Source organism: Balaenoptera borealis, assembly GCF_965194805.1.
Source record: "Balaenoptera borealis genome assembly, chromosome: 21".
NCBI classification, from domain to species: domain Eukaryota; kingdom Metazoa; phylum Chordata; class Mammalia; order Artiodactyla; family Balaenopteridae; genus Balaenoptera; species Balaenoptera borealis.
The window spans coordinates 24,830,148-24,843,461 of NC_138880.1; the positions used below are offsets into that span (position 1 = coordinate 24,830,148).

At 44.5% G+C, this 13,314-nt stretch overlaps 2 protein-coding genes across 13 annotated transcripts in view; both read right to left on the reverse strand.

Annotated features, from left to right (window-relative positions):
• STOX2 (storkhead box 2) overlaps positions 1–13,314 on the reverse strand; it is a 208,299-nt gene that overhangs the window by 119,615 nt on the left and 75,370 nt on the right. The window lies entirely within an intron of this gene.
• Positions 1–13,314, reverse strand: part of LOC309619741 (uncharacterized protein) — a 189,257-nt gene that overhangs the window by 92,128 nt on the left and 83,815 nt on the right. The window contains exons 3-4 of one of the 10 annotated variants that reach the window (XM_082375373.1): positions 10,746–10,802; positions 2,728–10,359 (exon numbers count right to left, since the gene is read on the reverse strand). The exons of the other annotated variants lie outside the window; for them this stretch is intronic. Of the exons in view, the coding sequence (XP_082231499.1) occupies positions 10,786–10,802 (17 nt within the window). The 3' untranslated portion in view covers positions 2,728–10,359; positions 10,746–10,785. Of the gene's footprint in view, positions 1–2,727; positions 10,360–10,745; positions 10,803–13,314 lie in introns of those variants that run through there. 10 annotated transcript variants of the gene reach the window in all.

The following is a 13,314-nucleotide window of genomic DNA, read 5'->3' on the forward strand; positions in this document are numbered from 1 at the left end:
TTTACCATTTTCACAATCAGTCATGCATGATATGGTGATGGTCCCCTCTCTCTCTTTCTCTCCCCCTCCCTCCCTCCTCTCCCTCCCTTCCTCCCTCATCAGTGGGCTTAAGGCAACGTGGCCATGTGGCCATTCAGAGACCTGCTGAGAGGGCAACCCCTAAGAGGCAGCACAGCACAGCAAGGCTCAGGGAGACGGGGTGGGGGTGATGGAGAGCACACCAGGCTGGTCCCAGGGTTCTTAAGTTCATGTCTTCCTTCCACTACGAACTTCCTCTGGCATCTTGAGCAAGTGTCACGTAACTACTCTGCTCCTGTATTGTTTTACCCACCAACCTCAACGAGGTACTGGAGAAGATAAGAGCTCTGTGAAGAACACTTAAGTAAGGAGGAAGAACACCAGCACGGAAGTTCTATGCCAGCCTTTAATAATTCCCAGTAGTCAACTCACCAAACCTCTATGACTCAATATCTTCAATTAGAAAAGGTGAGAACTGCACTCAACAGCTGCCGTGTCCCTTTCCTGGTTCAAACACCATGACGTGCTATTATAAAGCGATGAGAATTATGCAGACATTCTGAAGGCTACGGAAAGCACTACATCTCACTTTTATTGATACTTAGAAGAGTTGATTAGGGCCAGAGTAACAATAAATACATGGTAAGTCATTGTTCTATTTCTTTGTGACTTTGAGATGATAATAAAGCAAGTCATGGTAAAATTTTACTTTGGAACAACAGGAAGGGTAAAAAGAAATTCTTAGGAACTCAGAATTTGACACTATTGGTTATGCCACTTCAATGCTAAACACAGAATTTGAAGTCAGGCCCCAGTTTAAGTCCTGGCTCAGCTTCTTACCTCCTCTGTGTCCCTGAACAAATTATTTACCCTCTATAAGCCTGGGTCTTCTCATCTTCAAAATAAGAACGGTAAAAATATATAGTGGTCAATTTAAATAAGATAATATATGTAGAGCTCTTGGCTCAGTCTTGTATCCAGGAAGTCCCTGCCATCAAAGATGAGCAAGTGGGCTAAAACTTAGTAAAGTCAAGGATTTTCACTAAGTATTTACCTGATTAAGACTTAAAGTCTTATTTGGGGGAGAAAAGCTTGTTTTGTTTCCCAAAGACTAAAGAAAAATAGAAGTAGCAACGCAGCTCTACTTGGTGTTTGCTGGGCAAAAAACAAAGGATTGCAGTCTGGGCAGAAAACACCCACCAAATGAGATGCCCAGGTATTCCCTCACCTTCCCCACTGATCCGGGACCCTCCACCCGTGCACAGACCACCAGCAGCTGCGTCTGTTCAACAACACTGCCTAAGCCAGCACCTCGGACCCTCCAGGGGGCCGGCCCGCCATGCAGGGCACCTCTCCCATCCCCTTTGGCACAGCTCGTGGCCATCCTCCAACACAGAGCCGATTTGGAAACCATTAAAGTTCCAAAGAGAAGATGAGTAAAATTTTAGTAAAAATTGGTACCGTTGATGAAGCATTATATTGTAGAAAGCACAACACTCAAAGCCCTCCATAGACTGGGGCCTTAAATCCCAGGGATTTTAACCTCAGATGACACAATGGCATGGTCCCATGGTCTCTGCATCTCCTAAGAGGTAAAGCCTCCACCCTTTCTGATCCTACTCAGTCCCCCAGTGGCATGCACGCACACATCGGGCGCTGCCAGAGACCATACACACTGCCCTGAGTTCACCCTGGTTCCCGGGTCCATGTGATCAGTCTGCCTGGTTTTCTATCTCCTCGTCAATCTCTGATTCTTGGCCAGATCTCCCCGTTTTGAAGTCTTCTATGTGTTGACCTGTGTTTCTAACTGTGGTCTATCTCCCCTTCACAGTGTGGGCATGCCACCCAGGCTCTCCTCCCACCAAATGAAGGTACCACCTTGAACTTCGGCCTACGTGTCGCTGGCTTCCCCACCCACGCTGGTCCTACCTCAGCTCCGACCTGACCTAACGGATGGCGGAAGTGGGGCAGACACAAGCCAGGGAGGCATAAAATATGGCATCCAAATATACAGGCAAAGGGTAAGGGCACCGGAGGGGTGGAGGATAGGTGTGAATCGAAAATTAGGGGGGTCTTTCTTCTGCAAGAGGGCATTGGGGATTTCACTTCCGGATCGAGAGAGCTGAAAGGAAGCAGTTGGCATATTTTTATCAAACTAGGAAGACATAAAGGAAGAGGTAGGAAGGTAGGAAGGGAGAGAGAAATTAACATGCTGAGAGGAGACCATCCTGGGACATGGAGCTTGTGCAGGGGACCGGAAGTCAAGAATGAACGGAGAGGAAGTGTCGGTGGAGAGAAGCAGAAGTGAGCCAGTGACCCTGGACTCAGGCTGCGCCCGGCAGGTGCCCCTGCAGACCTCGTGCCCGTCCCCAGCCAGGGCCCTCCAGTGCCAAGGTCCTCTGATTCTAAGTTGCTGCAATGCTGGAAAAAAGAAAGTTCACTTTGCTCAAAGGCTCAGGCCCATCAAACTTTACTAACTTAATGTTTTCATTTTTATTGTTTGTTTGTTTAAGGTGAGAATTCGTGTGCATTCGTTTGCTAGGGCTGCCAGAACAAAATACCACAAACTGGGTAGCTTCAACAACAGAAACCGTCCCACAGTTCTGGAGAAATCCAAGATCAAGGTGTGCGCAGGGTGGGTTCCTTCTGAGAGCTGGGAGGTAGGATCTGCTCCAGGCCTCACTCCTAGCTTCTGGCGCTTCAGTGCATATCTGTGTCCAAATTTCACTGTTTTATAAGGACACCGATCACATTGGATTAGGGGCCACGCTACTCGATTATGACCTCATCTTAACTAACTGCATCAGTAACAACCCTATTTCCAAATAAGGTCAGATTCTGAGGTCCCAGGGGTTACGACTTCAACATAGGAATCTGGGGGGCACACAATTCAACCTGTAACAGTGTCGTTGATGACAGTCCTTGGACTCCTTCAAACTCCTAAACCAAAGCTGGATTCATTCAGAAAAATAAATAAGTAAACCAAGCGAGATGGCCCAATAATGCTTCAAGAACTTTTTCGGCAGTTTATAAAAGCAAAACTTCCCTTTTGAGAAAACCTGTGCATATCACTTACACAGGAAAGAAGCCAACTGGTTTTCTGTGCTTGAGAGAAAGGGAGCATTTGCCCCTTTCCCTCGTCCAAAGCCAAATTAGCCCAAGAAATAAGGGGTAAATCAGCTCTGCCCTATGGCCACCTGCATAATTGCAGGGTTTGAACACTTTCCAAAAGAATGAAGTGGGAGAAAGAGGTGAGGGAAAAGCAACACTTGAGATGTTTAACTCTCATTAACAGGAGCAAGAATCTGTCTCATTCCTGTGCAGACTGTGTGAACCTCTAGCTTCTTCCTTGCCAAGCCCCAGGACCCATAAATAAGCAAGTCAGAATAAGAAGTAACCACGGGATTGGCAAAGAGCAGGCAGGAGCACACATCCAGATCCCAGCTAGGCACTGCTGTCTCCGCCAGACCTCACAGAGGCTTCCTCCTCCGCGCTCCTTCAAGGCCAGGAGGAAACAAGCAGGACGGGGCCTTGATATACCTGGGATCTGGAGGGCACAACAGAGAGGCGGGGCGTACAGGGTCTAGAGGCCACCTGCCCAGGTAAATGCACTGGGCCACTGACCATCCCCGTATGATCACCCCGAGTCTCAATTTCCTCAACTGGAAAATGGAGATAATAATAGAACTCAGGGCTGCTGTAAGATTCAAATCAATTAATCCACATGAACTGCTTAGACAATGCCTGGTACAGAGAAGGCACTGCAAATGTTAGCCACTATTAGTACTGCTTGGGGGGCATAGGCTTGGGGGGGGGGTTCTTGCTTGGAGCCTTGAATCCCCATCCTTTGAAAAATGAACTTCTCATAAATAAAAAGAAAATGGAGATCTCCAGCACCCTATTTTTCTCCCACGGTGAAAGAGGTTACAGATGCGTCTAAGATACTTGCCTCCATCCTCAGGTATTAAAAAGATCCTGGATCTAACACTTATCAGATGCATAACCTTGAGCAAAGTCCAAAAATCTCTGCTAGGCCATCGTTTCCTCCAAGGTAAAATGGGAAAAGTGGCTTTCTCTTAATGTGTGTGAAGAATAAATACGAAAATGTATGTAGTGCGCTCAGCAGAGTAACTGCTAACGACTGGTGAAGGGTTTGGTCGTGAGTGGCAACACGTCTGATTATAAACGGGGAAAGGAAGGTTGATTCTGGGCCTCTAGAAGCCTTTACACTGCCTTTGTGACAACTGTGGTGGTAGGGGGCGAGTTTCCTTTCTAAGGACATATTACTTTATCTCTCTCACTGTATAAACCCCTGATGTGGGGCTTCCCTGGTGGCGCAGTGGTTGAGAATCTGCCTGCCAATGCAGGGGACACGGGTTCGAGCCCTGGTCTGGGAAGATCCCACATGCCACGGAGCAACTGGGCCCGTGAGCCACAATTACTGAGCCTGCGTGTCTGGAGCCTGTGCTCCACAACAAGAGAGGCTGCGACAGTGAGAGGCCCACGCACCGCGATGAAGAGTGGCCCCTGCTTGCCGCAACTAGAGAAAGCCCTCGCACAGAAACGAAGACCCAACACAGCCAAAAATAAATAAATAAATTTTTTAAAAAAACAAAAAACCCTGATGTGAATGATGTTCTCCAGCTAAGACATCCTCGTGCAGGGCAGGGCTGCACAGCCCTGCATCAGGACCATCGCATAATGGTCCTGAGCTGATGTGCCATAGAAAAGGCTCACAACATGGAGAGGAACGTGTTGTTCAAGGACCTCGCGTGATTCTTCATGCGTAGAAGGCTTTTAACGAGTATTTGTAGGAGGGAGGGAGGTGGAGAAGAAAGGAGGTGATGATGGGAGTTGTCATCAAGGATTGTTTGTTCTATGTTCAAGCAGAGGGATGTCAGTGTTTGGGGCAGTGCTTTTCAGAGGGTAAACAGGTAGTTGAGAGAAAGATGGTTAGAGGAAAAAGACTTAGTTGTTGCCCCTCCTTTGCTATGTATCTTGCCCTACTAATACCTGCCTAATTCCAGCCTGGTTCTCTCTTCATTCACACCTGGGAAGCCCTGTGACAGCGTGCCAAGAGCTGCAGACACAGAGCAGCTGCCCAAGCGCCAGCTCTTTCCCCACTTCTTTTGTGTCCCCAAGTACCCCCAATGGGCTCACAGACACGCAGGCAGGATTTCTTCTCAACGTGTGTGTTGCTGAAACATCCAGGGAGCCCCACAGTTAGAAACACCCCATGTACAAAGCATCTCCTGGGTACAAGACCCATCTCCAAGGACGCCTTCCCAATGCCCATCCTTTCTGCTTTGCAAGAACCAACCTGAAAGACCCTTATCTGGCATCTGTCTACACCTTCTGGCAACCATCTGAAACGCTGCCATGGCCTCTGGCTTTCATACCCTGCAGGGCCCCCTCCTTCTGCCCCCTGCTCTTTATTCCCTTCCACAATCCTCTGTGCCCACCCTGTCACTTGGGCCCTAATCTCTGGGGCCAGAGAAGTTCACTCCCTCTGGCCAGCAGCCTCAGAGGACACTGGACTCAAAGTCCTTTTCCATGCAAACACTGGCATAGAGGGGGCTACAGTGCCCCTGTGTAGGGGACTTTCTATTGGCTGGGGCCTTGAGCTATTGGCCAAATGTAATAAATGAACTTTAAAGGCATAATGCATTTTTTAAAAATTAATTAATTAATTAATTTATTTATTTTTGGCTGTGTTGGGTCTGCGTTTCTGTGCGAGGGCTTTCTCTAGTTGCGGCGAGCGGGGGCCACTCTTCATTGCGGTGCGCGGGCCTCTCACTGTCGCGGCCTCTCTTGTTGCGGAGCACAGGCTCCAGACGCGCAGGCTCAGTAGTTGTGGCTCACGGGCCTAGTTGCTCCCTGGCACGTGGGATCTTCCCAGACCAGGGCTCGAACCCGTGTCCCCTGCATTGGCAGGCAGATTCTCAACCACTGCGCCACCAGGGAAGCCCAAGACATTTGCATTTTTAAAGGAGGGTTTCCTACAAATCCCACCGTCAGAGAGTTACACAGCAAAAGGATGAAAGAGGAGGACCTCGGGAAGATGGCCTATCAGTGAGGGAGACACAGAGATGCTATTCAGCCACCGGGCTGGACGTCCACATCTCTAGCTTCCAGAAGCTGGGGCATCTCCTCTTCCCTCCTGGGCACCACTAACACAGCAAAGAAGAGGCAGCCAGCCCCGGCGCAGTCCCACAGCTGCAGGAGAATCACCGTAGCTCAAGCCCGGCGAGGAGGCCGCACACAGGAGGGGAGGATGGCACAAGGCAGGCCTTCGGAGACCCCGGTGGTCACAAAACAGCTGCTCCAACTACAGGATTTTTCAGTGATGTAATCCCTCTCTCTCTTTTTTTTCTGAAACACGTGTCCTTCTTAGACCAGCCAAAACCAATGGCAGAGAGAAGAGGTAAAACAAACATACAACGACAACAAACACTGCAAAAGATGAGGAGGGAGGACTTGGTTCAGATCTGGAAAGGTGGTGCGGGGCCAACTGATGACTGTGATGGGGGTGGGAGGAAAAACTTTCAGCAAATCTCCAGGCTGGCCGTGGCCCCAGTAACCACGTGACACAGGTGTGTATTATGTCCCGGAAGTGACTCTGACCTGGATAGAGCGAGTCTCCGGCGCGTTTCAGATCACACTTCTCCCCACTGTTCGTTTCGGGTGTGTGATGACAGGAACACAACACCAAGCACGCAGCTGTACTTCCACGGCTAAGTTTTTTCTTTTCTACCAGCTGGTTTATACACTGGGGTGTTCACTTTCATGGCTGCTGCCTGCAGGAAAATCCTGCTTCCTGCTTCTCATCCCCAGGATCCAACTTTTCCTAATTTTTCTCTAAGGAAGAAAAAGCCTCCTGTAAACATTTCTGGCGTTAGCCAGCTTGCCAAAATTCCTAACTTTCTCATTACTGCAGACAAGCATTGAGGAGATTTTTTGTTTTGGACTTTGTATCCTGCAACTCAAATTCCACGCCCATCTGAATGTGTTAATGAGATGGGGTCGTCATTCAAAACCGGCTCTTGGCTTCCATCACTGAAGACATTTAACAGAAGGAGTTGAAGTAATAAGAAATGCACTATCAACCGTGTCTCCCAAAAGAATCAACATGTCTCCCCTAACTTGTAGTGAAGAGAATGCGTCCCCAACCATAAAATATTTTATATCCCATGCTAGGAAACTAGAGCTCTAGGAGCTGAAGGTATTCACATACGCTGACACAAAGGAAAAATCTGTCACGAACCTGCCACCAAAAATAGCCACGACTTTCTCCTTTTCCGTGGTAACAAGTTTCTTTCATACACTGATACTTGACTTGAAGGGATACAAAGACAACAGCTGCAATGTCTTTGGAAAACATCACATTAAAATTTACTAGTTTAGGTAGAAAGGAGAATTAAAATACTGCAAAATCAAGTGAATATCTAGTAAATTCCTTGGTGATTGTAAACTCGTGGCATGTTTTTATCAGTGATTTTGACAGTCCTTTATAGCCCCTCTCTCTTTTCATTGACCTAAAATGCCCACCATTCTTAACTGCATGTGTTTCGCCTTTGAAAGGAAAAATATATTTGAAATAAAATGGTCATACAATATTTATAACAGATTTTTTTAAACAAACTATAGGATATTTGATAACATTATGGAATTACTGCTAATTTATTTCAGTTAATAATAGTATTGTGGTTATGCTTTTTAAGTGCTGATCTTTTGGAGGTGCATACTGATATATTTATGGGTGACATAATACGACGTCTGGATTGCTTCAAAATAATCTGGGGTGGGAGAGTAGGTAGGGATATAGATGAAACAAGATGAATCATGAATTGAACATTGTCGAAGCTGGCTATTGGGCTTGTGTTTCTACTCTCTCTACTTTTCTGCACATTACAAACTGTGCAAAATAAAAGGAAAAAAAGTAACAGCTATATAAAGTGGTCTAAGTTTTTAAAATCTCCAACAATAACATACATTCCTTGGAAAATTTTCCTCCTGAGTCTGAAGAGAGGTGAAAACTATCACTACATCCTATTCTGAAATCAGTGACCAAGACACTGGAACAGGAGTTAGGCAACTGGGGTTCTAGCCTGGGTTTTGCCACTTTCTGGCTTTGTGACCTTAAAACAAGTCCTTTGACTTCTGTGGGCTTCGTTGCTTCATTTCTAAAGCAAATGGGTCAGACCAGAAGTTTCCCAAGGTCTTTTCCAGCTATAAGATACTATGAAATATGAAGCCCACTTAAAAATAAGCAGCAAAATATCCAGACAAGCAGTTTAAAGGGCAACTCAGGCATAGTAAATCCTAACAGCTGCTAAAACTCTACAACACATTTGTCCAACTACAAGAACTAAGCATTCAACCTAAATGTTGGGAAAAAGATATTTTTCTGACGTTGGCCAAAGTCTTGGCTTTGTTTCCTCTTTATGCAGCCAGAGGTAAACTCCAGAACTGGGATGGAATGAAGTGATAGAATTTAACTGAATTAAGTTTCTCTGAACTCTTGCAATGGCCCAGGATTAACTGACCTACTGGGAAATGGGAAAGAGTTTTATGTCTGGGAAATGCCCTGTTTTCGCTTTTGTAATTGCTAAAAAAAAAAGTGGGAACCCAGAACTCAAGAACCCATAAAGATCGATATAAATGGAGAGTAAAGGGTCAAAGAACAGAAAACTCCATATACAGAAAAACAAAGCCAGGTCTGACGTGGATCAAGGGAATGGCATTTCATCTCAGGGATTCAGTTTCCCAAATTCCATTTGGAAGTCCTCATAAAGAGAGAATAGACTGGAATCTGTTTTAGAACAAAGAATTCCACTGTAATTTTTCAGAACAGTGAGTTGGGTATTTATGTACATTAGATCTGAAGCCCTAATATCTGTCACTTACCCATACTTCTCATAAAGCATATTGCAGAATGGTACTTTAGCTGGGGCCCTCATTACATGTAATTAATTCAGTTCTAGGTCAGTTCAAGCTCAAACCACTCAAAATCAGTTATTTTAAAGTTGTTGGTTCAAATTAGTTTCCACCTCCCAAACGGAGATGCCTAAAGATATATCTATCTATAATAATTTTGGTCATTATCTGCCGGTATTACGAAGCTACATGGGTGATGGCTCACATGCCAGAGAGAGAATAAAATCAGATGGAAAATTTAAATCGTGGTATGAAATAGGCTTGAGTGAGGATGAGAATAACACAATTAAACATAGAAAAATTACTCTGTGCATTTCTGACTAAACAGCATCCTACATAGAGATTGCAATATTTTTATTAGGCTTTTCTATATACACCCATGTTGAATTCTGGTTTTCAAAAAACAACACTTTGATTTAGTCATTTAACAAATACTTAAGAGCCTAAAATGTGCCACAGTGATGTCCTTTCAATTCACTGAACAAGCCTTTTCTTGTTCTCCATGATTTGGCTTAAGATTTCCTCTCCCTCCTGGTGCCTGAGGTTGTACTTCTTGCCTGGACAATCTCTGAGCTTATAGGTAACTTCAGCAGCCCTTGGAGCTCAGATAAGATAATTTTACTTCAATCTCATTGAAGGTGAAAAGGATCTTTAAGAGGTTGGCACCACCCTACTGTACTGTTTGTCGTATTTAAAGAAATTTTCACCCTCATTCTTTCACTTGGTACCTGAAACAAGAAAACCCAACCAATGAGACAAAACTAACTGCTATCTATACAGTGGTCTAAATTTTAAACATCCAACAGTAATATGTATTCCTTGGAAAAATTTCCTCCTGAGAGTGTACACAGATGGGAAAAAAAATCACTAAATCCTATTCAGAAATAAATTACCAAACAGTCAAATCTACTCCCCTACAATGTTCTTTATGTGTCAGAGGTAAGATGCTAAAATTTCACACTTTTGGTTCAAATTTTAAAATGAGAGGAAAATAATAAAATAATGTCTAATCTTTCTGCTGTCTCTTTCACTACCTTTTCTGGGTCTATCTCTCTCCATCTCTTATCTTTACGGGCACAAATCCCACGTTGATCCCAACCTAAACATTTCAGTCTTATCTTTTCCATCTTCCTGGCATCCAAACACACTTTTTCTGGTATAGTTCGTGTAGATGACAAAAATTACCTGTGTCTCTGATCTGGCCATGACATTGTCTTTTTAAAATTCTAACAGTATCTTTCAATTCCTCTGCAAAATTAGCACAATGCTTTGTCCTCCCCATCATGTCTTTTGGCTTGTTTGGTTGGTTGGCTGGTTGACTGGTTTATGCCTGGATATGTTAGGTTGGAATCAAATGGTCTGACAGCTGGCAAAGAAGACTTTTAAGGCCATCTGCTCCTACACCTGCATTGTATGGTCAAGAAAATGAGGCACGGAGTGAGTTTACCAAGGCCATGCAGCAAGCTGGCAGCCCAAAGTGGAGGAAGTCCCAGGTCTCTGACTCTGATTCAGTACTCTTTGTACCATAACACGCTCTCACCTTTTCATAGTCCTCATTTCCATTCTTCCCAAGTATAACTCTTCTATTTACCATCTATTTATTATCTCACTCCCTAAGCCTCCTGTGAAGCCAGCCACACACCTCAAACAGTTCCCGCTCCCCTCTCCCTCGACTCAGCAGCAGCAAACCAACTATGCCACTTGTAACTCCTAAAACTGTGCTCCATTAGGAGTTTGGGATTAACAGATAACACTACTATATATAAAAGAGATAAACAACAAGGACCTACTGTATAGCACAGGGAACTGTATTCAGTATCTTGTAATAACCTATAATAGAAAAGAATCTGAAAAAGAAAAAATATATATATATATGTGTAACTGAATCACTTTGCTGTACACCTGAAACTAACACAACATTGTAAATCATCTATACTTCAATAAAATAGAATAAAAAAATAAAACTCTGCTCCAGATTTCTCCAAGAAGCTAGTATACACAGCTGTCCATTGCAAAATGGGGAAATGTGCACCACAAATGCTAGGGATCCAACATTGCTAATGATAAATGACGTCGCTGAGAGGTACCTTACTTTAACTTACGGCTACACAAGCCTTACCGACAGAACCACCATCGGAAGAGAAGTTACTAACCGTATCCCACTGGCCTGTCGCATTCTCAACCCATGTAAGATGTTCAGCTGCTGGTGAAACCACCCACTGAGGGAGTTCTGTGGCTGCCTCCATAGTACGTTTCTGGGAATTTTTATTCTCTGGGAACACTGTACATATACCTGCATCTGATGTATTGGCTAAGAGTAGGAAGGTGTGTGAATGGTGCATGCAGGGTCCAGGGAGGCGGGGAAGGACGGGACGAGGAGAGGGAGTGGGGAGAGCAGCTATAATAGGCGGGCAGGGTCCCATGGGCAATGGGTCAGCGGAGGCTGGGATGAGGCTGTCTGAGGTCACTGCAGCTAATTTATACCAACTTCCCCACACACACATATACCCTTCAAACACGAAACTAATGACACATACAAGTTAATTTGAGAGAGATTTGTGGCTCTTTATCTTTTGTGGAAACAGGCTGTGAGCACTTGACGTTGACTGTTGTTAAGTGCCAAGTCCTTTCATTACTCCAGCTATTTTTTACATGACAGATACCATTGTGCAGATTTCATCACAGCTTACAACTTCAAAAAAAAGCTATCAATGAGTAAGGAACAATTCCAGAGAGTGGGGCTTTCATTGTAATTCTTTGGGTAAAAGAAAAACAAAGCAAACCCCCCCCCCCAAAAATTAGGTTTACCCCTTACAGGCTATGCTTTGTGTTCCTAATCTCAATACAAAGGTTAGGATTAAAAGCAGTGGCATTAAAATCGCCTGCAGTCCCTGCTTTGAAGTCTAATGATGACAAAAGTTGAAATCTTTGGCAACTTTTGAGAAGGCAGAGTCCTTCAAAATCCTTTGAAATGTTAAATACTAAATTGAAGAAGTCGTTATAGAGGAAGATTTTTCATAAAAGGTGCACAATGAACATCCTTTTTAAATTCACACTCATTCACTTTTCTTTCAACACCAAAACTGCATGCATGTTCCCGATTTGCTATTGTCTGCAATTGGAATTCAAAATCAAAATCAGGAACCAACTTCCAGGATTAAGAGTAGGAAACAATTGTTAAAACAGAATAGTCGGTCCTTACGGAGTGACAAATATTTCTTACTTTGGAACTGCTCTCACTTTTTATGGGGCAAACCCTCCATTGAAGACCTAAGAGAAAACCTTTCCCAAAAGCAATCAAAAACTGTTTACTATCTCCAGCAAGGCTCGGCCTTGGCAAAGTTATAGAAAAGGAGCTTGAGCTGGACAGCTCTCTGGGTGGGGATCCAGCTCTCCTGGGTGCAAATCACAGCTCTTTCTGCGGCTAGCAGGTGGCCTTGGATGACTTCCTAAGCTGCCTGGAGCTCAGTTTCCTAGTCTAAAATATTCCAGTGATCATTCTTAGTGCAAAATTCTGTTGTCAGGATTTAATGGGATAAATTATGTGAAAGAGTTAAGCACAGTGTGGCATCAGGTAGGTGTTTAGAATTCTTAACAGAGTTTAAAAAAAAAAAACAAAAAAAAATCCTTTATCCTCAACCAGAAGCTCAGAGCTTCCATGAATCCCACCCCGGTGCCCACAGGATGCAAAACAATATTCCAACCGAAGTTACAGGTCTGTTTCCTTCTTTCACCCACACTAATCTTCATATATTTGGACCCATTCATTCTTTCCATCAGTGAATTAATCTAAAGGCTGGATTCGTTCTCACATACTGTTCATGTTTTCCCCCCACTCCAAAATAATTTAGCAGAACTTTTCCTGAAATGATATTCTAGTCCAGTGCTTCTCAAACTGTAATCTTTGGGATTGTATTAAAATGCAGATCCCGTAGGTCTGGGATGGGGTCTGAGATTCTCCATTTCTCTCGAGCTCCCAGGAGAGGCTGATGTGTTGAACCACAGAACACACTTGGAACAGCAGGGTCCTCGTTCAGAGAGAACAGGAAGCCAAGACCCATAAAATTCTGAGCTAAAAGAGAACTTAGGGATTGGTTTTTATCCCAAAGATGGAAAATTGGTCAAATTCACCTCACACATTTATTTTTTTCATTTTTAATCCGTATAGTGTTTTTAGAAATTGGGGGAGGGACTTCCCTGGTGGCGCAATGGTTAAGAATCCGCCTGCAGATGCAGGCGGACACGGGTTGGAGCCCTGGTCCAGGAAGATCCCACATGCTGTGGAGCAACTAAGTCCGTGTGCCACAACTACTGAGCCTGTGCTCTAGAACCCGTGCTCCGCAACAAGAGAAGCCAACG